At 47.3% G+C, this 21360-nt stretch overlaps 1 protein-coding gene across 1 annotated transcript in view; it reads left to right on the top strand.

The window, feature by feature from the left end:
• Nucleotides 1-18539, top strand: part of LOC110507736 (midnolin) — a 29842-nt gene extending 11303 nt beyond the window's left edge. Inside the window, exons 5-8 of the mRNA XM_021587980.2 lie at nucleotides 5018-5539; nucleotides 6740-6878; nucleotides 7098-7427; nucleotides 14967-18539. Of these exons, the coding sequence (XP_021443655.2) occupies nucleotides 5018-5539; nucleotides 6740-6878; nucleotides 7098-7427; nucleotides 14967-15229 (1254 nt within the window). The 3' untranslated portion in view covers nucleotides 15230-18539. The remainder of the gene's footprint in view (nucleotides 1-5017; nucleotides 5540-6739; nucleotides 6879-7097; nucleotides 7428-14966) is intronic.
• Nucleotides 18540-21360: the final 2821 nt, after the last annotated feature.

The raw sequence follows: 21360 nt of genomic DNA, 5'->3' as shown, positions 1-21360 counted from the left end.
TCAACCCCCGGGCTCAGAGCTGCAACCTGTCCCGTTTCCCGTCCTGTCTTCCCCTTTCAATCTGAGATGCGGTTGCGGAATGACTGATCAGACCCAGTCTGGAATTCCGAGCCCAGGGTCTTATTTGGGTTACTCATTTATTTCTGGTGGGAAAATAAGGCATGAACCACAAATACCTGAGAGTGAGCGGTTTAAAGGGCAGTCTGAGAGTTATGGAGCCATTGCTTAAGTCGCTTGATGCTTTTGTTTATGTGGGCTCGTGGCCTTTTCAGTTATTACCTAATGGGAACATTGTGGTGGGCGGTGTGTGTGTGCGTGTGCGTGTGCGCGTGTGCGTGTGTGTGTGTGTGACACACTCGTTCATGGGGTTTGGGTGAAAACTTCAGAATCAGACTTGGCTTTATGAGTCAACGACTGAGATGCCAGGGCCATGAGTGACAAATGTACCAAGGAAGTGAGGGATGTAAAATGTAAAGAGAGAGAAAACAAGAGGCGGAGCTTGCATATATGACGGACTAAGTTGAGGTTTGCCATGTGGGGTTGGGAACTCAGTATAAACGCATCATGAATCACAGCTTGGTGTTTGTTGAATAATCCACACTAGTCTTTAAAGGGAGATGGAATGCCTTGCTCTTCCTCTCTGTCTCGCTCATTCTCTCTCCTCTCTCTCAGCAAAGCCACGCTGATGTGTCATCCCCCTCTCTCTTCTCCACCCAGATCAAACACAGCGCTGTGACTCCCTCAAGAGGTGTGTGTGTGTCTGTGTGTGTGTGATGGGGTTTTGCAAACTGCCTACTCATTCTCCTGACAGCTGTCAGTTAGGGATACAATCAACTACCCCTCCTTCTGTTCCATCCCCCTCTCCTCGCCTGCCTCCCGCTCTCTTTTCTCCCTGTCCCCCTTGGTTGACTCACAGGTGACCTTTGTGTGAGGAGTTTACTAGAGCCATCTCACCTCGTGCTTGTCCTCTGCTTTCCCATTCCCGCCCTTACTAAGAACAGCACCATTATGTTTCATTAGTCATCATCACCATCATAGTCAGTCCCTGGGTGTTTTTCAAAATGCGTACTACCATGCTCTGAGCACGCAAATCAAAGTATGCGAAATGGAGCATGAAGGGCACTTCTCGAATGCGTACTCCGTTTGTACATATTTTGAAGCATGCATTGATGCAACATTTCTTGCTATCAGTGGCTGCCATTATTTTAGCTGAAGCGAGAGAAAATACACTCCAACTTCGGAATCAAATTTTGCCTATTCATGTCTCATATGTTGCCTGACTACATAATTTACAGTGGGGCAAAAAAAGTATTTAGTCAGCCACCAATGGTGCAAGTTCTCCTACTTAACAAGATGAGAGAGGCCTGTAATTTTCATCATAGGTACACTTAAACTATGACAGACAAAATGAGAAAATAAAATCCAGAAAATCACATTGTAGGATTTTTAATGAATTTATTTGCAAATTATGGTGGAAAATAAGTATTTGGTTAATAACAAAAGTTTATCTCAATACTTTGTTATATACCCTTTGTTGGCAATGACAGAGGTCAAACGTTGTAAGTCTTCACAAGGTTCACACACACTGTTGCTGGTATTTCCTCCATGCCCATTCCAGACCCATTCCTCCATGCAGATCTCCTCTAGAGCAGTGATGTTTTGGGGCTGTTGCTGGGCAACACGGACTTTCAACTTCCTCCAAAGATTTTCTATGGGGTTGAGATCTGGAGACTGGCTAGGCCACTCCATGACCTTGAAATGCTTCTTACGAAGCCACTCCTTCGTTGACCGGGCAGTGTGTTTGGGATCATTGTCATGCTGAAAGACCCAGCCACGTTTCATCTTCAATGCCCTTGCTGATGGAAGGAGGTTTTCACTCAAAATCTAACGATACATGGCCCCATTCATTCTTTCCTTTACACGGATCAGTCGTCCTGGTCCCTTTGCAGAAAAACAGCCCCAAAGTATGATGTTTCCACCCCCATGCTTCACAGTAGGTATGGTGTTCTTTGGATGCAACTCAGCATTCTTTGTCCTCCAAACACGACGAGTTGAGTTTTTACCAAAAAGTTATATTTTGGTTTCATCTGACCATATGACATTCTCCCAATCTTCTTCTGGATCATCCAAATGGTCTCTAGCAAACTTCAGACAGGCCTAGGCATGTACTGGCTTAAGCAGGGGGACACGTCTGGCACTGCAGGATTTGAGTCCCTGGCGGCGTAGTGTGTTACTGATGGTAGGCTTTGTTACTTTGGTCCCAGCTCTCTGCAGGTCATTCACTAGGTCCCCCCGTGTGGTTCTGGGATTTTTGCTCACCGTTCTTGTGATAATTTTGACCCCACAGGGTGAGATCTTGCGTGGAGCCCCAGATCGAGGGAGATTATCAGTGGTCTTGTATGTCTTCCATTTCCTAATAATTGCTCCCACAGTTGATTTCTTCAAACCAAGCTGCTTACCTATTGCAGATTCAGTCTTCCCAGCCTGGTGCAGGTCTACAAATTTGTTTCTGGTGTCCTTTGACAGCTCTTTGGTCTTGGCCATAGTGGAGTTTGGAGTGTGGCTGTTTGAAGTTGTGGACAGGTGTCTTTTATACTGATAACAAGTTCAAACAGGTGCAATTAATACAGGTAACGAGTGGAGGACAAAGGAGCCTCTTAAATAAGAAGTTACAGGTCTGTGAGAGCCAGAAATCTTGCTTTTTTGTAGGTGACCAAATACTTATTTTCCACCATAATTTGCAAATAAATTCATTAAAAATCCTACAATGTGATTTTCTGGATTTTTTTCTTCTCACTTTGTCTGTCATAGTTGAAGTGTACCTATGATGACAATTACAGGCCTCTCTCATCTTTTTAAGTGGGAGAACTTGCACCATTGGTGGCTGACTAAATACTTTTTTGCCCCACTGTATGTTGATGCGTCAATAAATACATGCTGTGTTCATTTTGGCATGTTTACCTGCTTACAATTCCCACTGTAGTGTGCATAGATCACAAGCCCATTGTAAGTCATTAGGGCTAACTGGCTAGCTTCTACTGTTAGCTAGCCAGATAGCCACAAATAGTTGTTAGCTAGCTAATTACCCACAAAGAATTGGCATCTGCCTTGCTTAACGTTTGTTTTAGGTCATTTTTGCCTGTTAAACTATCTGGTTGGCTACATTATTACGATTCACATATAGCTCGTTATGAAGTAAAATATTTGCTTTGTGTATATCTTGATTTGTCGCTATTTTTGCAATTGTCCTGGCTGGAAGAAGGTTCAGTGAATGGGGAGATGCAGTGTGAGGTAATACGTCAGGGTGAGTGCAAGTGCTTCTCAAATGTAATGTTTTATGCGTTCTCCACACTCCTCACAAGAATGTACTTGAAGAGAATGTCCTCGGAGAATTCACTCGGAGCATGAGAGTGTGGAGCACAGTAGTATGCATATTGAGAAACACCCACTATATTAACATGACATGTGATTAGGACTAGTGAACAATCATACATTTATATTCCTATGTGTTGGCTCATTGTGAGATGCTGGGGAGACAGAGGTGTTGTGTTGGGTGATGTCCTCCCTCTCCCCTCCCCCTCCTTTGCTCCTCTCCTCCGAAGTGTGTCAATACCAATGTGCAAAGGTCACCGTGGCTGCAGAAAGCCGGCGGTCGATAGAAAAATAAATAAGCTGAAGAAAGAGGAAAATGATGGAGGGCAGAGCCTGGTGATTCAGAGGGTTAACAACAGGTCAACACACACAAGCACCCTCCAAAGGCGTAAGGGTCTGGAGGGAGCGCTCTCTCTGTTCTATGTGCTCTCTCTCTCTCTCTCTCTCTCTCTCTCGCTTTCTTTTTCTCAACTTTCTCTCTCTTTCTCGTCTTTTTCTCTCTCTCTCGCTCTCTCCCCCCTCTCTGTCTTTCTCTCTCTCTCGCGCTCTTTCCCCACTCTCTGTCTTTCTCTCTCTCTCTCTCTCCCCACTCTCTGTCTTTCTCTCGCTCTCTCCCCCTCTCTCTCTCTCTCTCTCTCTCTCCTCCCGCCCTCTTGAAGTTGAAGTCTTACAGAAAATAAGCGTCACATTGTGTTAGTGCTGAGAGCCTCTTGTACTCCTGTTCCTATTTGGGGAGAGCCTGAGACGTCATTACCTCAGTGTCCTGGGGGAGATGAACTCTCTGACCCGTCAAAGCTCTCCCTTCACCAGAGCAGTAACAAGGTCCCTGGAAGGGTGAGACAACAGGGAGATTGTAGTAGCAGTGTGGCGCTAATGTTTCCTACGGCCAAGTCGTGACAACGCTCTCTGTGGTGTGGCCTGGAGTGAGTGGGTCAGGCCTCCATTCTTGGCTCCGGGGCCCATTCTCGTACTCCTAAAATGGGCAGCCCTTCAAGACCTGCCGCAGACCACCAAACAATTGGGTATTATGAGTGTGTGAGGCTGTGGGGCGAGTGGGTCTACGCTGCATCCTGTATCGAAGTTCTGATTTTTCAGGCCGGGGGCCAAACAGAAGGGTGGCCTTTGTATGCCTGGGAACGAAGTTCAGACTCTGGACTATAGGGGCATTTGAAACAGGAGTGGGTGGGCATGGTATATATGTGTGCACCAGTGTGCGTGCTTGATTGTGTGTGTTTAGATGTGTGTGTGTGTGTTCCAATAGCTTCTTTTACCCCCCCCCCCCCCCCCCCCAGCAAATGTTAATAACCCAGTGTTTCAGTGTCCAGGGCAGTGATTGATTACAGGATGGGATAGTGTGGCATACCAGCCTCTCTGCTGGGGCAATTCAATGCAGCTCAATGCACTCTTCTGTCTTTCTGCTTTCACATCCATACATGTGCTTTTGTTAAACTCATTAACAAAGCCCCAAGCCTGGAAAACAATGATGTAGAGCTAACAGACCTTCTCTTGATGTGTATAGACCTACCTATTTCTGGTATATTAAACATGTAGTTAGTATGCATTTAATGTATGTTGCATAAGCATTCAATATATACTGAGTTTTTGTAGTCTAGGTAACTTAACTCTCTCCTCTTCCTGTCTCCAGGTCAGTGACTTCCTGTCCGGCCGCTCTCCTCTGACCCTGGCGCTGCGAGTAGGTGATCACATGATGTTTGTCCAGCTGCAGTTGGCTGCCCAGCAGTCTGGAGGGCAGCACTTACAGCACAGGCAGCTCATCGCCCGCGGGGGTACAGAGGCGACCATGGGACAGTCCACAGGCGCTTCTGGAGGGTTCAGCAGCGGGCATCACCCCCGCGCCCCCACCCCCCACCACCACCACTCTCACCTCCACTCTCGCCCCCATCCTAACCAGTCCCAGGCCCACCCAGTGCCCTTCCCCTCTACCAGCACAGCGGCCTTCCCCCCTGCCCCCTCACAACAGCCCTCTCCTCCCATGTACCAGTCTTCCTCTTCCGCCCCCTCAAGTCACTGCAGCACCCCTCCTCCTGCTCCTCGTCCCTCCCAGCTGCCCGGCAGTCTGTTTAGTCGCTCCCACCATCCCTCCCCGGGTCGACCCAGCCCCGCTTCCGAACCCCAGAGCACCCCCACTGCAGCCCCCTGTCCTGAGGTAAGACCTCCACCAATCAATCAACCTACCTACTGCTTTATAACACTGTATTACTCAGTGCATACCATACTTACACAAAGGCGGGCCAGGACACAGCACACACCATTATTACCTCGCCAGAGACCAGGAGAGATGAAAGGATGAAAGAAAGAGAGGGAAGAAAGAGGGAGAGGAGTTAATGAGTTAGTCTGTGTAGGTTGTTGTCTTGTTGATCATTAGCCGTCTTGCTGATCAGCAGGCCTCTCTCACTGCAGCCTGGAGCTAGGAGCTATCTGTGACTCTTTTAATGACAGTTGATTTCCACCAACTTGGTTGATATTGTCTTCTCTCTCTCTTCGCCTGAAGTCAACCCTATGAGTTTTCAGAAACAAAACCAGATATGGGTTGGTGTAGTTTAGAGGCCACATAGAACAATGAAAAAAGAAACTTCTCCACTCTGAAATGTCCCCCTACCTCCCCCCTTTTCCCTCTTCCTCCTGTAGATGTTCACTTTCAGTTCACAAAGCCGAGCAGGGCAGGTAACGGATAGGTCTGTTGTCAGGGACAATAAAAGGGGCTCCCTGGACTCAGTTTCTTCTGAGTCTTATGTGTCCCTATACGAGGAACGACATGGTTTACATTAGGGTTACTTACAATATCACTCGCTGTTACAACATGGCTGTTATAAACTGGGTGGTTTGAGGCCTGAATTCTGATTGGCTGAAAGGCATGGTATATCAGACCATATACCACGGGTATGACAAAATGTTTAGTTGCACTGCTTTAATTACGTTGGTAACCAGTTTATAATAGCAATAAGGCACCTCAGGGTTTGTGACGTTGCGTTGTGCATATGAACGGTCCTTAGCCCTGGTATATTGCCCCCCCGAAAATAAAATATATATACATATATATATATATATATATACCGCACCTCCTCAGGCATTATTGCTTAATTATAACATATATGTTACAACACCAGCTTCAAGTCACTGCCACTTCATGGCTTTTGGTGAACTGTTCTATTTCAGTAGCATGTTCTATGTGTGTCTTACATGACCATGTATTACATACATGCATCATCTCATGGTCATAATGCAACTACTAAAAACTGCTGTCGAGTGGCAGTATATTTCTTATCACTCACTGCAGGGAGAGTGTTGGTTTGTTGAAGGTTTATCTCTAACGTTAGACTGATGTCTCCTTTCCTCTCCTCTACAGGCTAACTGTGCTAAGAGCCCCAGCAACGGCACTAGTGCTTCAGTGCACTCCTCCTCCTCCTCCTCCTCCCGTAAACCAGGTGCCATCATCGAAAGCTTTGTCAACCACGCTCCTGGGGTCTTCTCAGGGACTTTTTCAGGTGAGTGAGGGCCAAAACCATTACACTAAGGCTTTAACTCTTAAGTCTATGGCATAGCACTCTCAGCGGCTCAGATTACTGCAGTGTCCTACTGGGTGGGGGTGTTATCTGTGGTTAGATTGGAGCTGAGGGGAGTTGTAGTGGTTTGTAACACTCTCTCCATTGCTCTCTCTCTCTTTTTTCTCTCTGTCTCTGTCTCTGTCTCCTACCCTCCCTCAGGCACTTTGCATCCTAACTGTCAGGACAGCACTGGGCGGCCCAGGCGAGACATCGGCACCATCCTGCAGATCCTCAACGACCTCCTGAGTGCCACGCGCCACTACCAGGGCGTGCCTCCCTCCCTCACCCAGCTCCGCTACCAGACGCAGTGTGGCTCGCCCTCCCCCGCCTCCACGCCGCCCTCACCCCCTCCTTCGCCCCCAGCCACCACCGCTGGCATCGCCGGCATCTCTGCCAAAGCTAACTCGGTGCCCGCCAGAAACCCCATCTCATCCCCCCTCCACCCGCTGGTGCAGTGCCAGAGCCAGATCCGCATGTGCAAGCCCCCTGGTGAGCATTGATAACATCACACACACACACACACACACACACACACACACACACACACACAAAAGGCCCTTCACTGTCTTTGAGCCCCGTTGCAGCAGAGCAACAGATGTTGTTGTTGTGGATGAGAGTGATTGAAAGGACTCTAGTCAAGAGCTTGTTAAGGAATTTAGATGAGCCGCTGGTCTGTTGTAGAGCCCATAAGAGGATTCATCAACGGCTTTGTTTCTGCCGTTGTGTTTCTGTTCAAATGCTGTTCAACTTATTATACCCACATGTTTTGCTGGACTCGATAAGACACTTGGATCAGATGCCAGTTCTGATCAACACAATTATGATAAACAAGCTTTTTCTTTCAACTCTCAGAATGACTTTTCAGAACCTTGCTCAAAAGGAAAGAGAAAGAAAGGGAATACAGAGGTTGGCAGAGAGGTTGTTGCGGGGGTTGGAAGAGGGAGGAGAGGAGTACGGGGGGAAGGAGATGCTCCTGTAGGGCTGTTCCATCAGGCTCAGTTGTCAGGCAGACCCAGCCGCAGCAGAAGACTTGTCTTTGTCTCTGGGCAGAGGGGAAAGGTTTACCCCTCGGAGGGCCGGACTGGGGATTACTGCCCTCCACACAGAGGCTAGGACAGATCCAGATCTACTGATAACATTCACAGGCATGTGTCAGTTAGTCTTAGTGCTGAAGCGCATTGTCCACGCTCTGCTTGTTTAAACTGTACCACCAGAGGAAACTGTTCTTCCATGAGTCTGCTCTTGTTGCATATTGAATAGAGATGGATAGTGGAGGAGGATCTCTGAATGACTCTGATTAAAGTTTTATGTGGTCTCTTTGTTTGAAAGAAAAACATGAATTCCATGTTAGACAAGGACTGACATCAGCACTTGTATTGTAACTTGGCATTGTGATAGAATGGATCACTTAATCGAAGCACAGACCGAAAGTTCACCGAACATCCAGGGAACTCTGCAGTACCCAGTGAGCCCTTTACAAAAGTTCTGCACAGTTGAATAATACATGCTTATTTTCTTAACCCAGGAAGACCCCTTCCCTCACCACTACCCCTCTCCCACTCCTCCACTCAGCCGTCATCCCATGCTTTTTCTCTCTTTCTTTGTCCCACTCTCCCCCCGTCTCTCCCGTGAATTGGCTGTCCCACTGCTTCCTCAGTCGCTGTCCAAAACTAGCCTCATCTGTAAAATACATCTCTCTCTGGTCTCGTCCAGCCCAGGACACCATCAATGGCGGCTTGTGTTCACTCGGACTTTAAATAGATAGATTTATGCTAAAAAAATTGAGTGCTAAAAGAAGGCACATTGTGTTTGTAGGGCAGTGGGAGGAAGAAAAAACAACACACATTAAACCTCCTTTCATAAGATTGTTGTTTATATCCGGCCTCTGCTAACTGCCCACAGATTCATTTGTACTTTCACTGAAAAAAACAAAGGGCTAAATAAATGCCTTTGGAGTCAGACTGGCGACCGGCTGAATCCACTTGCTTATCAATTAATGAGCTGGGGCTTTTCTGTATGGACAGAAGCTGTCTGTCTGTTTAGCTTCGTGACTTCGGAATTCTTGGTGAGGAACATTTTAGAAAGCAGATGACTAAGTGCTCTGGTAAAACCCTTAGACGACGGTCTTATCAGCCAACACCTGGTGAAAGACTTCACAGCTTAACTCTTCGTAGAAGCCTGCTTCCATTGGACTACAGGAATAACCTATGCTTACTGCTTAGTCCCTTCTCAGACGTTTAATGTCTGTGTTTCGTTACCTCAGGTTGAGACAGCCTCTTGAAAATGTCACATAGCTCTGCTATCTCCAGAGAGCCTTTACCCTTTCCACTGCAAGTTAATGTGCAGAGACGGGAGGATAGAAGAGGGCTTTGAATAAAGAGCTTCGGTCGATCCGGAGATAGCTTGAAAAGCTAGTCTAGCTAACTAGCTAGAAAAGTCTGGTTTTGGTGGTGACTGCTGCATGCAGGTCTTTGTTAGGCCCAGGGCCAGAGGCAGGGCCTGTGGCTAGGTTCTGAGGGGAGGACTTTAGAAGGGGGTGTTAGGCTAATTGTTAGCTGAATTCCTGTGCTCAGTGGGACCCCTAGCCTGCTGCCCGGCCCAGTCCTTTGTCTGTCTGCTGTGACCCATGCTCCATGCAGGGAACCAGGCTCAGCCATTGTAGGGCAGAGAAGAAGGGAGAGAGAAGGAGAGAAGGAAAGAGAAAAATAGGGAGGAAAAGATGGAGTGAGGTAGCCCTCCATGTCTCAGGATTAGACCTGGTTTTAAGACCCACCCCTCTGCAGCTGCTTGGTTCAACAGATAGGGGAAAAAGGGAACAAAATGAGTTGTGAAAAAAAGGAAGGCAGGGGGTAACTCTCCTCTCCTCCCCCTCCTGTTTCTTCCTCCTCCCTCCCATCTCCTCACTATCTGTCAGGTCAGGTTAGTCTAGCTCTGGCTGAGGGAGGCAGGGTGGAGCTGTGTGTGCAGAGAGAAAGAGAGAGCAAGAGAGAGAAAGAGAGCAAGAGAGAGAGCAAGAGTGAGAGAGATAGAGAGAGAGAGCTAGCGATAGAGGGATTGGGTGGGAATGGCTAAATTCCTCTCCCAGCTTGTTTAATCCAGCCCAGAGCGAATGGCCTTTGCAGTCGGTGCATTCTACTGGAAGACAAATCTAAGTTGAAATGTTAACGCTCTGTAGTCTGCCACTGCCTCTCGTTAGCATTGTCAACACGGCTAATTCTGAACCGCTAGCTCTGTTCTACTGTGGAAGCTCTTTGCCAGGTTCTCCCCTATTATTTAACCTCTGTCTCAGTCCTCTCTTCAACTCTGGACTATGTTTGTCTCCTCTCCTTGTTTCTGACGTGTGTGTGGGTATCAGTGTCGACCTGACCAGGTGCCCTGATCCCTCACCCTGCTCACTCTGTCTGTCGTGCTTCTGCATGGTTGACCCACCAAGCTAGGGCACCAGGGCACTATGCATAATTCATTGACCAGCATCGCCAGACTGTCAGCGAGCATGTAAGCAGCTACCCGGCCAGTGAAACACACACACGTTGATGAGCAACAGTAACCGAGCCGTCTAACCCCATCCCTGACCTATCAGCCTCGACCTATAACAGTGCCAGCTAACCAACCGCGTCAGGTGCCCTTTCATTGTCTAATGACGAGAGAGGGAGAAAAAAGAAGTGAATGTTAATTGCTTCTAAAAGTCATTTAAGAGCTCGTGCCCCTGCAGGGCTGTCGATGCCCTTTCAACGCCTGTCAAAACAGGGACGTTCGCTCCTTTTGACTGGTCTGACTCCCTCAGTTTGGCCCTTTTCCTCTGGGTTTCCTCTACCTCTTCTTCTCTGTCTCTCTGTCTTCTTGTTTGCGCTCCGGATGGCTAGGATGATGGCAGGACAAAGGCAGGGCTATGTGTACTCCAGGCCTGTGTTTACCCTCTGGGCTGTGCTCAGGGCCCAAGCCAACCAGGAATGACATGTGTCTGTGTAGGAGGATGGGCCTGTAGCTGCAGTGATGTATGGATGACTAGGAGAGTAGAGGAGCACAGGGGGAAAGGCAAAGCCTTATGAAGGCAAACAAACAATCAACAACACTTGGACAACTGTTAATGTTGCGGAATCTATAAGGAAACGATAGGAGGAGAAGCTCCTTTAATCTCCTCTGTATTTGTCCTACTGTAGCCCTCCTACTTGGCCCAGGCTCTAGAAGGCCAGGAGGCTGACTGACAAATTGATTGTTCATAGATCAGTCTCTCTCTCTCTCTCTCTCTCTCTCTCTCTCTCTCTCTCTCGCTGTCTCTCTCTCTCGCTGTCTCTCTCTCTCTCTCTCGCTGTCTCTCGCTTTCTCTTTTCTCTCTCTCTCTCTCTCACACACACAATTCAAGGGCTTTATTGGCGTGTGAAACATATTTTAACATTGCCAAAGAAAGTGAAGTAGTACTAAACAAACAATAAAATAAACAATACAAATGTACAGTAAACATTACACTCACAAGTTCCAAAATAATAAAGACATTTCAAATGTCATATTATGTATATGTACAGTGTTGTAACAATGTTAAAATACAAAAAGGAAAATAAATGTGAATAAATATGGGTTGTATTTACAATGATGTTTGTTCTTCACTGGTTGCCCTTTTCTTGTGGCAACAGGTCACAAATCTTGCTGCTGTGATGGCACACCCTGGTATTTCACTCAATAGATATGGGAGTTGATCAAAATTGGGGTTGTTTTCTAATTCTTTATGGATCTGTGTAATCTGAGGGAAATATGTCTCTAATATGGTCATACATTTGGCAGGAGGTTAGGAAGTGCAGCTCAGTTTCCACCTCCATTTTGTGGGCAGTGTGCACATAGCCTGTCTTTTCTTTTCTCGGTCTCTCTGTCTCGGTCTCTCTCTGTCTCAGTTTCTCTCTGTCTCGGTCTCTCTGCCTTGCAACATGGTGGTCAGTTGCTGCTGCCACAGCCCAGCTGGGATACCCCACCCCCAACCTGCATGCAGTACTGTGTGTAAAGTAGCCTGTGTGTTTATGACGTGTATGCAGTCATTCTCGGAAACAGAGGGTGCAGAGTGTTTTTTGGCTGGGTGGAGTTCTGGGATTCCACAGGGGCTTTTGGGTTAGTCTCTACCTCCTCCCCCCTCCATACCACCCCTACTACCACCCACACCCCTCCCATGTGGTTTGTTCTGCTGTGCTCCTCTGTCCCTGCACCATGTTGTACGTGGTCCTCTGTGGCCTGCCCTGAGCAGCTGGACAGCAGGGGGGAGCTGAAGAGGGTTTTGTCCTCATAGCTCAGTCAGCTACAGCTCTGTGACTGTCGTGCACTCCTGTCAATGCCTTTAGTCACTGTAGGCTTTTACTGGGCCTGTGAAAGTGTGTACTGAGGACACACACACACACACACACACACACACACACACACACACACACACACACACACACACACACACACACACACACACACACACACACACACACACACACACACACACACACACACACAGCTATGCTCCAAGGGGGGACGGGTAGAGACGATACAGTGCTGATGGAAGAGCAGCACAGGGTGCAGGAAGGTTGCATAACCAGAGAGAAATAGAGGGAAGGAGGAAGAAAAATAGGGAGGGAATGCCCTCTGTTGTATGTTCCTTGTTCTCTCTGCTCCTGACCGGTCCCTTGCCTAATATTTGCCTGTGGTGGCTTCCAAGAAAATATGTGTTATTACTTCCTCCTCCTCGGTGCTGAGTGCGTCAGAGAGCTGTGTTTGTCAGGCCATAGAGAAACCAACAATAAGGAAGATGTGGAGGGTTTCACCCTGCTAGTGATTGCGCTATGCCTTTGTGTTCTTTCTCCCTGCCCCCATCCACCTCTATCATTCCCTCCCTCCCTCCCTCCCTCCCTCCGTCCTGTGTGTGTTCTATAAGGAGTCCGCGCCCCAGGCGCCAGTCACTCCTCATTAAGCAGGGCTTGAGCTATGTGACCCACGCCTGACCAGCTTTGAGGTGCAGGAGACAACCCCACGTTTGTCTGTGGCTTTAGAATAGAGAGAAGGAGGGAGAGAGAAGGAGGGAGAGAGAAGGAGGGAGAGAGATAAATAAAGGGCAGCTGGAGAGGAGAGAAATCCTTTTTCTCTCTGAGAGAGAGTGCAAAAGAGAGAGAAAGTAGAGGGCGGTGGGGTTTCTTTTCTGTGTAATTGAAGGGACTTAGCCGAGGAGAGGGAAGGAGAGGAGGGGGGGGCGCAGGGGGAACAAAGCTCCTGGCAGAATGTATAGCCTTCACATGCAGGCAGCTGAACAATGCCCCTAACACACAATAACCCACTAGTTACCCCCTATAATATAAACCAGGCAAGAAATATAGTCCTGTGGCATAGGACCTCATGTAGACACACAGTCTTATCTAGTGAGGAAAACGTAGAATAACCTGTGCAAAATAGACCTTGTACTATTTAATTCAGTGCTCCTCCATTCAGCTCTATTCTTTCTGAAGCACCAGCAGGGCTGAGAGTTAGTTAGCATGCATTGCCAGGAGTAGTGAATATTTATAGCCAGAGAATCGCTCTGCTCAATCCGATAAGCAAATGAAGGGAAGAGGTAAATTAAGCCCACACAGAGTCAGGAATTCATTCCGATGGGGGAAGAGGAGGAGGAGGAGAGAGGGCACAATTGATTGTGAAAAACTGCCAGCTACATCTGATCCCTTACCCTCGCCTCCCCCATTCCCCATCACCCGTGGGGCGGAATTCCACTGCCCGCGCCCCTCCCCTCCACCCTTCCACCCCACCTAGCCCTCTCTGGGGAGACTGGCCCATGAAGGGGGGTGGTGGGCTGGAGGTAGAGGGGTAAGGGGAGGCAGTGGGAGGGTGATGGATCAATGAGCTGGGAGTAGGATGCTGCAGCCATAAAGAAGAAGCCAAGCTCTCTTCGCTTACAATTTCCATTCGCTTGCATTTTCTATTGAAAGCCAATAGCAGTGTCCTCGGCTGGAGATGGATGGCTGCACTAGAGCTAAGGTTTAATCAATAGATCTTTTTCATTTGCCATCGATCCATGTTAAAAGCTACTGCTGCTGCGGCTGCTGTGTGTGTTTGTGTGTGTGTGTGTGTGTGTGTGTGTGTGTGTGCATGCGTTTTATGTGTTTGTCCGTGTTTGTGTGTTTTCGAGAGAGAGGGCTTTGGGTTATTGACATTCTAGGCCATTCTTTCATTCCGAGACAGATACTAATGGAGCTAGCTAATAGATTGTGCTTGCCTTCCTCCCCAGCTCCTGAATATATTTCTAAATGAAATGAAGGTTGAGTTGTGTGGTGTGGTGTGGGCAGCCATTCACAATGGAACCAAAGGCCTCTCCTTGGAGATCAGCCTCTCATATAAGCACATCAACAGCTAGAAATGGTTTAGTCACACAGCCCTGACGATGGCACTCATTTGGATTGCCAGGCGTAGTTATGTGTCTGCATATGATAGGCAGAAATTAGAGGGTGTGTAGTGTGTGTGTGTCTGTGCAAGAATGAGTGAGTGTGTTCTCTCTGTGATTGTGAGATTTCAAGGAGACTTCTGTCCCAGTCATTTTCTCCCAAACAGTGTTAAGGGGGTTGTGAAGAAGGACACAGGGCTAATAGAACACAGTGGGGCATTTCACTACACACTCCAGACACTAATCACTGTGTGTGTGTGTGTGTGTGTGTGTGTGTGTGTGTGTGTGTGTGTGTGTGTGTGTGTGTGTGTTTCAGGCGCTTAAGAATGACCATAGCAGCATGTATTTTTGTCTCTCTCTGTCTGAGTCGCAGCATAGTCATCACTCCAGTCTGAGTTTATTTCTCCTCTGCCTGGCCTTAGATAACACTGGATGCACACTGAACAGAGCTCTCTGTTCCCTCTCCCCTCCATCACATATACAACAATCTCCTACCAATGCTTTATTTATTTACTGTACTTTATACATCTTGCAAAACAGGGTGTATCAACAGGTAGAGGAAAAGTATGACTGTTTGAAAAAAGCTGGTTTGGTCTGTTCATTGACCTTCTGCTTTCCTTTCCTCTCTCCTCCAGGTGACCGTGTGCGTCAGACAGAGAACCGTGCAACTCGCTGCAAGGTGGAGCGTCTGCAGCTCCTGATGCAGCAGAAGCGCCTGCGCAGGAAGGCAAGGCGGGACTCCAGAGCGCCCTACCACTGGCTGCCCAACCGCAAGGCGGGACGCAGCAACAGCAACAGCAGTGTGTCCAGCGAGGGATCCATGGACCTCGACTTCGACGACTCTGTGTGGAAGCCCGACGTCAAGGCCGACATGAAGTCCGAGTTCATCATGGCGTAATGATAAAGAAGAGGATACTGATTGGCTGGATAATGGAGAGCCAGACTCTGGGATTAAGCGAGAGGAAGTTGGGGATGGTTTCGGAGGTGTGGAAAATAGGCTGGAGCTGAGTGTGGAGCATGAAAAAAAAAAGAGAGAGGGAAGAAAGCTGGTCATGGTCTTCTCTCAGTGGGACAACCAACTGTCACACCAAAAGGCTCCCTGCTGACTTTCATCTTTTCATGTCCCCCACAGCCTCCTACCATTAGAAATAAACAACAGAAACAGATGTTTGACATTTAGACTGGGAACGGATATGTCTGGACTTACGAGAATACAGTTATGCATATAGACTGCAAATACGTACTGCCTATGAGAAGAGAAAAAAAACAGAACTGAGCATAGCAGACTTGGATGGTGGTGGTAGTGGTGTTTTGGTGTGGGTTTTTTTTCCATAGATTTTTTTCAAGCAGAACTCTGGAGAGAGATCCACACTGGACTTGTGAGCAGGAGTGATGGTGGCTGGGGCCGTGGTGTAACTACACAGGACAGACAGATAACCGCTGGCCCCAGAGCCATCCCTGGCCTACTCTAATGGGCATTCTAGGTCTCCACTTCACCGACAAGAGTCAACTTTTTACTTATAGGGTTATCTTTTTATTTTCATTTGAAATGTATTGTTATTTTATTTTTTTCTAAAGAACTATGTAGCATTGTTCACAAAGCATTCAGGTTTTCATCGACAGTTTCAAAAGTAGTCATTGATTTGCCAATTTTTCATGATTTTGGAACAGCAGGTCAGAGTGTGCAGGAAGTAGGATACGAGGAGCAATGACTCATGGGAAATGGGCATTTGACTAAAGTTCAGACTTACATGAACGGCAACCTCAGTGACATACAGTAGGATATTAATAGGAATTCATTAATTAATAAACAAAGATAATATTAATGGAGTGCTTTAGAGGATTTTAAAATCATGATTTAAAAATGTATTTGGAAAGAAATCTGTTTATTTAACTTTTCATCTGCTGTTTAAAAAAACATTAGTCCAGTTTTGCTTGGGTCAAGCCATTCATTAAATTGATAACTAACAAACGTATTCATCCAATCATTCATCCGCTCATTCACTCATTAGGGTCATATTGCCACAAACAAATAATGGAGAAAAAAATCCCATTGAATCCAACTTGTGTCTTACAGACCTATTTCACTTATAGGTGGGGATCACAAATGTGTGTGTGTGTGTGTGTGTGACATTTGTGTATATTCATTACGATGGCTGATTCATCCCTTTTGTCACTCAAACTATGGAGGTTCGGTACAGACGATTCTCTCCATTCCTTACCATTGAGATGATGTAGACACATGTCCCATATATTCATTTTTGAACCTACATCACACTTTAACCAAGGCCCTTGTTAGAAAAATGTGATTACGTCAAGCTACTTTCTACTATTGGAAAGGAGAGGTGGAAGAAAGCTAAGAAATCCCAAGCAGGGAACCTGTCTCCACTTTCATCAACTAGTGCCTCCACCAGTGGATTCCCTCACATATCAGATTAGGCCTTTGACAGACTTTCAAAGAGATTTGCTGCTACATGGGACTTTGATAGACAGGGAAAAGAGTAACTTTTCTTTGCATGCAAAAAGTGTGAATTATCCTGATATTTTTGTTGTTGTTGGAAGAAAACAAATAGAGGAGAAATGGGTGCTTTGAAGAGGAGGTAAAACATGCATGGATAATGATCAGCTGCTTTTGTTGGTTAGGTTTTTATGTTCTGAAAAACAACAGCAGTGTCCTGCTCCAAGTATTCTCAAAGCAAACCAAAACAGAAGACTGGACTCATATCTTACCCTGGACTGAACATTCCCTGGACCGTGATGATCATGAGCAAAGAGCAACTGACTTTCCTCCCTGAACGCTAGTTCAACCAACACCAATCTCCTCAACACAGAGACAAGTACCCTGGCAGCAGCCAACTATAACCACCCTCAGCCTATTTAATAACATAGTGTTCAACACAGTGCATGTTCGGGACTAACAGGGAGACCCTTTGGACCAGCGTGCACATCCCCGAACCCAAACCTGTATGGAGAAACACACCATGTCTGACCACCCTACCATGATTGCACTCAAAGGGTTTGCAGTGAGAGATTACCTTGTTTGGTGAACCTCTTCTTTTTTTAAGTGGCCTTATCTTTCACTAAACAAGACAGGTGTGGACTGGGGGGACACGGTTTCTTTCTTTACCTGTATTTTGTCACAACGCTATTGTCACTGAGGATTCGGGCATCTCTTGTTTGTGCTTTTAAAGGGTGGAGTCTTATGTCAAGGCTTCTGTGCCTTAAACGTTGCCCTTGGAGAGTGTGTCAGATATACGATGAACAAATTATTATTATTTCCTTTGATTAATGAATTAATTCATATAAGAGTCTGTAACCACACGAGAGCTGTAGTTTTTAGGGGTAAGCACGTTGAGTGAATTAATATTGATGTGTTTGTTCCTCAATCGGTTTTCCCATTTTCTCTCCATTGTGTTGCCATGTTTGTTGGTCTACTTTGTCCAAATCCTCCCCTCTGTCCTGCCCACCAACAAGCTGAAAATCAACACATTGACAAAACAAAGTACCTGACGTGGAAGTTTTGACTGCAATGTGCAACTATGGCAACAAAGTGGCCTGACTGACTTGGCAGGTGTCCTCTGAGGACGTGAGATGACATGACATGCACTTCCTGTCTCTTTGGATAAGACATTTCAAAGGACAAATTACTCCCCCCTAAATTTAATAGAATTTTGTATACATGTATGAAATATACTCTGTGTGTGCCTCACTTAGGTGTGAAATAAAAAAATAAAATAAAAATGTAAAAAAATATGAAAAGATGACATGGGATGAGATGGGACAAAAGAGGGGATGGGGAGGGCATTTAAAAAACAGTTTGTTGGTGGAGTTCTGATCACGTCATTTAAGTTGCCTGTTATTTCTTGTAGCCAACCATTGAAAATAATGACAAGAGTCAAGAATACAATTTACAATGTTCTAGCTATAGACCGGTGTAGCACATGTGTGACTGTATTAATTTATGAAACCAAAACGGTAACTGTGAATGATGTATTTCTTTGTGCATTTGTATAAGTGGGACAAGGTGGTTGGGACATAGCAATGACTAATTCCTATGTCCTATTTGATGGAATATAACGGAAATCATGTTTCCCAAAAAAACAAAAAATATATCAATATATTTTTTTCTTAAGCAATACATTTCAGTGTGACTTGTGATAGAACATTTTTCTTTTTTAGGTAATAAATAAAAATACAAAATGAGTAGACCCAGTCGTCTGTGTGTGTGTTCAAATCCTTATTGAAGAATATTCAGTTTTGAGTATTGAGTGAAATGTACCAAATAAGAGTTGTATTTTGTACGAGAGTCTGTTTCTTAAGGTAATCAGATAGCAGTTACATTAGTAAAAAGCAGAAAAGCTAGAAAGTACATTAATAAAGTATCAATTTACCCATCATATATAATGGCAATATGTTAGTTAGTATATCTGCTGGCTCATTTTACCACTAGGGAGAACGATAGAAGAGACGGAGAGAGAGAGAAGCTCCCAGGGCTGAAAGAACAGACAGATGAGATCTCCCTATCTGTCAGTCAGGCTGAGGATGAGAGGGAGTAGAGAAGAGAAAAGGAGTGACAGATTGGAGAGAGATAAGAGCAGTAAGCAAGTGGAACATGTACAGCGAGCTCTCTGACGCCTGCAGTTACATCGTCAGGTTCTGAAGCACACACTCAGATTGGGGAAGGAAGGCTGCTCAGAACAGAACAGCATGACTTGGTGATGCGGAAATGCCTGAAAGATGTGCACTTGAAAGGACAAAGCTACTGTATGTCAAGGCATTGCTGCTCAGAATATGTCAGGCTAATGCTGCAACACAGTCCCCGGATGGATGTTATTTACAGGGCAAAAGCAGCAAAGCTGGGACATTTTGAAAATGGCTGTTTTGGAATTGGTAATGTGTGTTGCTATAGTGATCTTGTAACGAGGTCTGCTAAATTATGGACAATAATTTTTTGGAGCTAATACCTGTGGGTGGGGGTACAGTAGAGTAACACTTAAGAGGAAGAAGCAACTGTGCCAACCTCCAGCCAGCAGATGCATAGCCTTGGTTGCACCTCCATGTTGATGGTGAAGATAATAGCAAAGGACTGTAGAGATCTATCCCTCACCCCTTTCTTTCTCCATGATGATAGATGCAGATAATCAAACCCACCCACTTGCTGCCCTTCTCTACCCACCAGGTACACGGCGTACAGCAGTGAATAAATCCTCGATATACCACTTTAATAAGGAAGCCCATAAGGCAGAATATTGATGAAAGATTAGACATTGATCAGCGTCCTCCCATTTGATTCGGGATCAGTTCTCAGTACTAAACTCTCAATTGACCCTTTTAGCTGAGAATAGGACTCGAACTCAGTAACTATTCCGATGATATACAGTATGTGAGTCCATGTGGGGGAGAAATGTAAAGAGACCCAGTGTTGAACCCTGGGGTACCCCAGAGTTATTGATTTGGTACCCCTCAGAAAACAATAGAATGTATGGATGATAATGTTATCGGGTAGAGTAGAATTGGTGGCATCAAATGTCTAGGAGGCAGACATTCTTTGGTGCAGGTGTGTAAGAAATTAGGTTTGCCTGTTACTGTTACCATAACTGTCTGTCTGCTCTGGCTTTGATCAGTTAGGAGAAACCCATAGCTGTTGTAACGGTCGTTGGAAGAAGGTGAGGACCAAAGCGCAGCATGGTACTTGTTCATGTTATTTATTTAAACACTTTCAAACAAAGAAACAAAAAACACAACTGAAACAGCTCCGTCAGGTGCAAAACTCACTAAACAAAAAAACAATCAAGCACAACTCAAGGGTGAAAACAGGCTACCTAAGTATGGTTCTCAATCAGGGACAACGATTGACAGCTGCCTCTGATTGAGAACCATACCAGGCCAAACACAGAAATCCCAAATCATAGAAAAAAGAACATAGACTGCCCACCCAACTCACGCCTGAGCATACTAAAACAAAGACATCACAAAGGAAATAAGTTCAGAACGTGACAGTACCCCCCCCCCCCAAAGGTGCGGACTCCGGCCGCAAAACCTGAACCTATAGGGGAGGGTCTGTGTGGGGCGTCTGTCCGCGGTGGCGGCTCAGGCGCGGGACGTGGACCCCACTCCACCATAGTCTTTGCCCGCTTCCTTATCCGCCTCTGTGGCTCCTTTAGAGCGGCGACCCTCGCCGTCGAACTCGGACTGGGAACCCTAGCAGCGGGCTCCAAATGAACGGGCGATTCCGGCAGCGCCGGAGTGAAGGGCGACTCCGGCAACGCCGGCGACAGACGGCGACTCCGGCGGCTCAGGACAGACGGGCGACTCCGGCGGCTCAGGACAGGCGGGCGACTCCGGCGGCTCAGGACAGGCGGGCGACTCCGGCGGCTCAGGACAGGCGGGCGACTCCGGCGGCTTAGGACAGGCGGGCGACTCCGGCGGCTCAGGACAGACGGGCGACTCCGGCGGCTCAGGACAGACGGGCGACTCCGGCGGCTCAGGACAGACGGGCGACTCCGGCGGCTCAGGACAGACGGGCGACTCCGGCGGCTCAGGACAGACGGGCGACTCCGGCGGCTCAGGACAGACTGGCGACTCCGGCGGCTCAGGACAGACGGGCGACTCCGGCGGCTCAGGACAGACGGGCGACTCCGGCGGCTCAGGACAGACGGGCGACTCCGGCGGCTCAGGACAGACGGGCGACTCCGGCGGCTCAGGACAGACGGGCGACTCCGGCAGCTCTGGACAGCCAGGCCAGTGCGGCGAGGTGGAACAGACCGCACTGGGCTATGCTGGCGAACCGGGGACACCGTGCGTAGGGCTAGTGCCATGTACCCCGGCCCAAGGAGACGCACTGGAGACCAGATGCGCTGAGCTGGCTTCATGGCACCTGGCTCGATGCCCACTCTCGCCCGGCCTATACGAGGCGCTGTGATGTAACGCACCGGGCTATGCCTGCTCACCGGGGACACCGTGCGCCTCACGGCGTAACACGGTGCCTGCCCGGTCCACCTCTCTCCACGGTAAGCACGGGGAGTTGGC

The sequence above is a fragment of the Oncorhynchus mykiss genome, chromosome 1, assembly GCF_013265735.2.
Source record: "Oncorhynchus mykiss isolate Arlee chromosome 1, USDA_OmykA_1.1, whole genome shotgun sequence".
In the NCBI taxonomy this organism is placed as follows: domain Eukaryota; kingdom Metazoa; phylum Chordata; class Actinopteri; order Salmoniformes; family Salmonidae; genus Oncorhynchus; species Oncorhynchus mykiss.
This window is presented reverse-complemented; position numbering and strand designations above follow the sequence as displayed.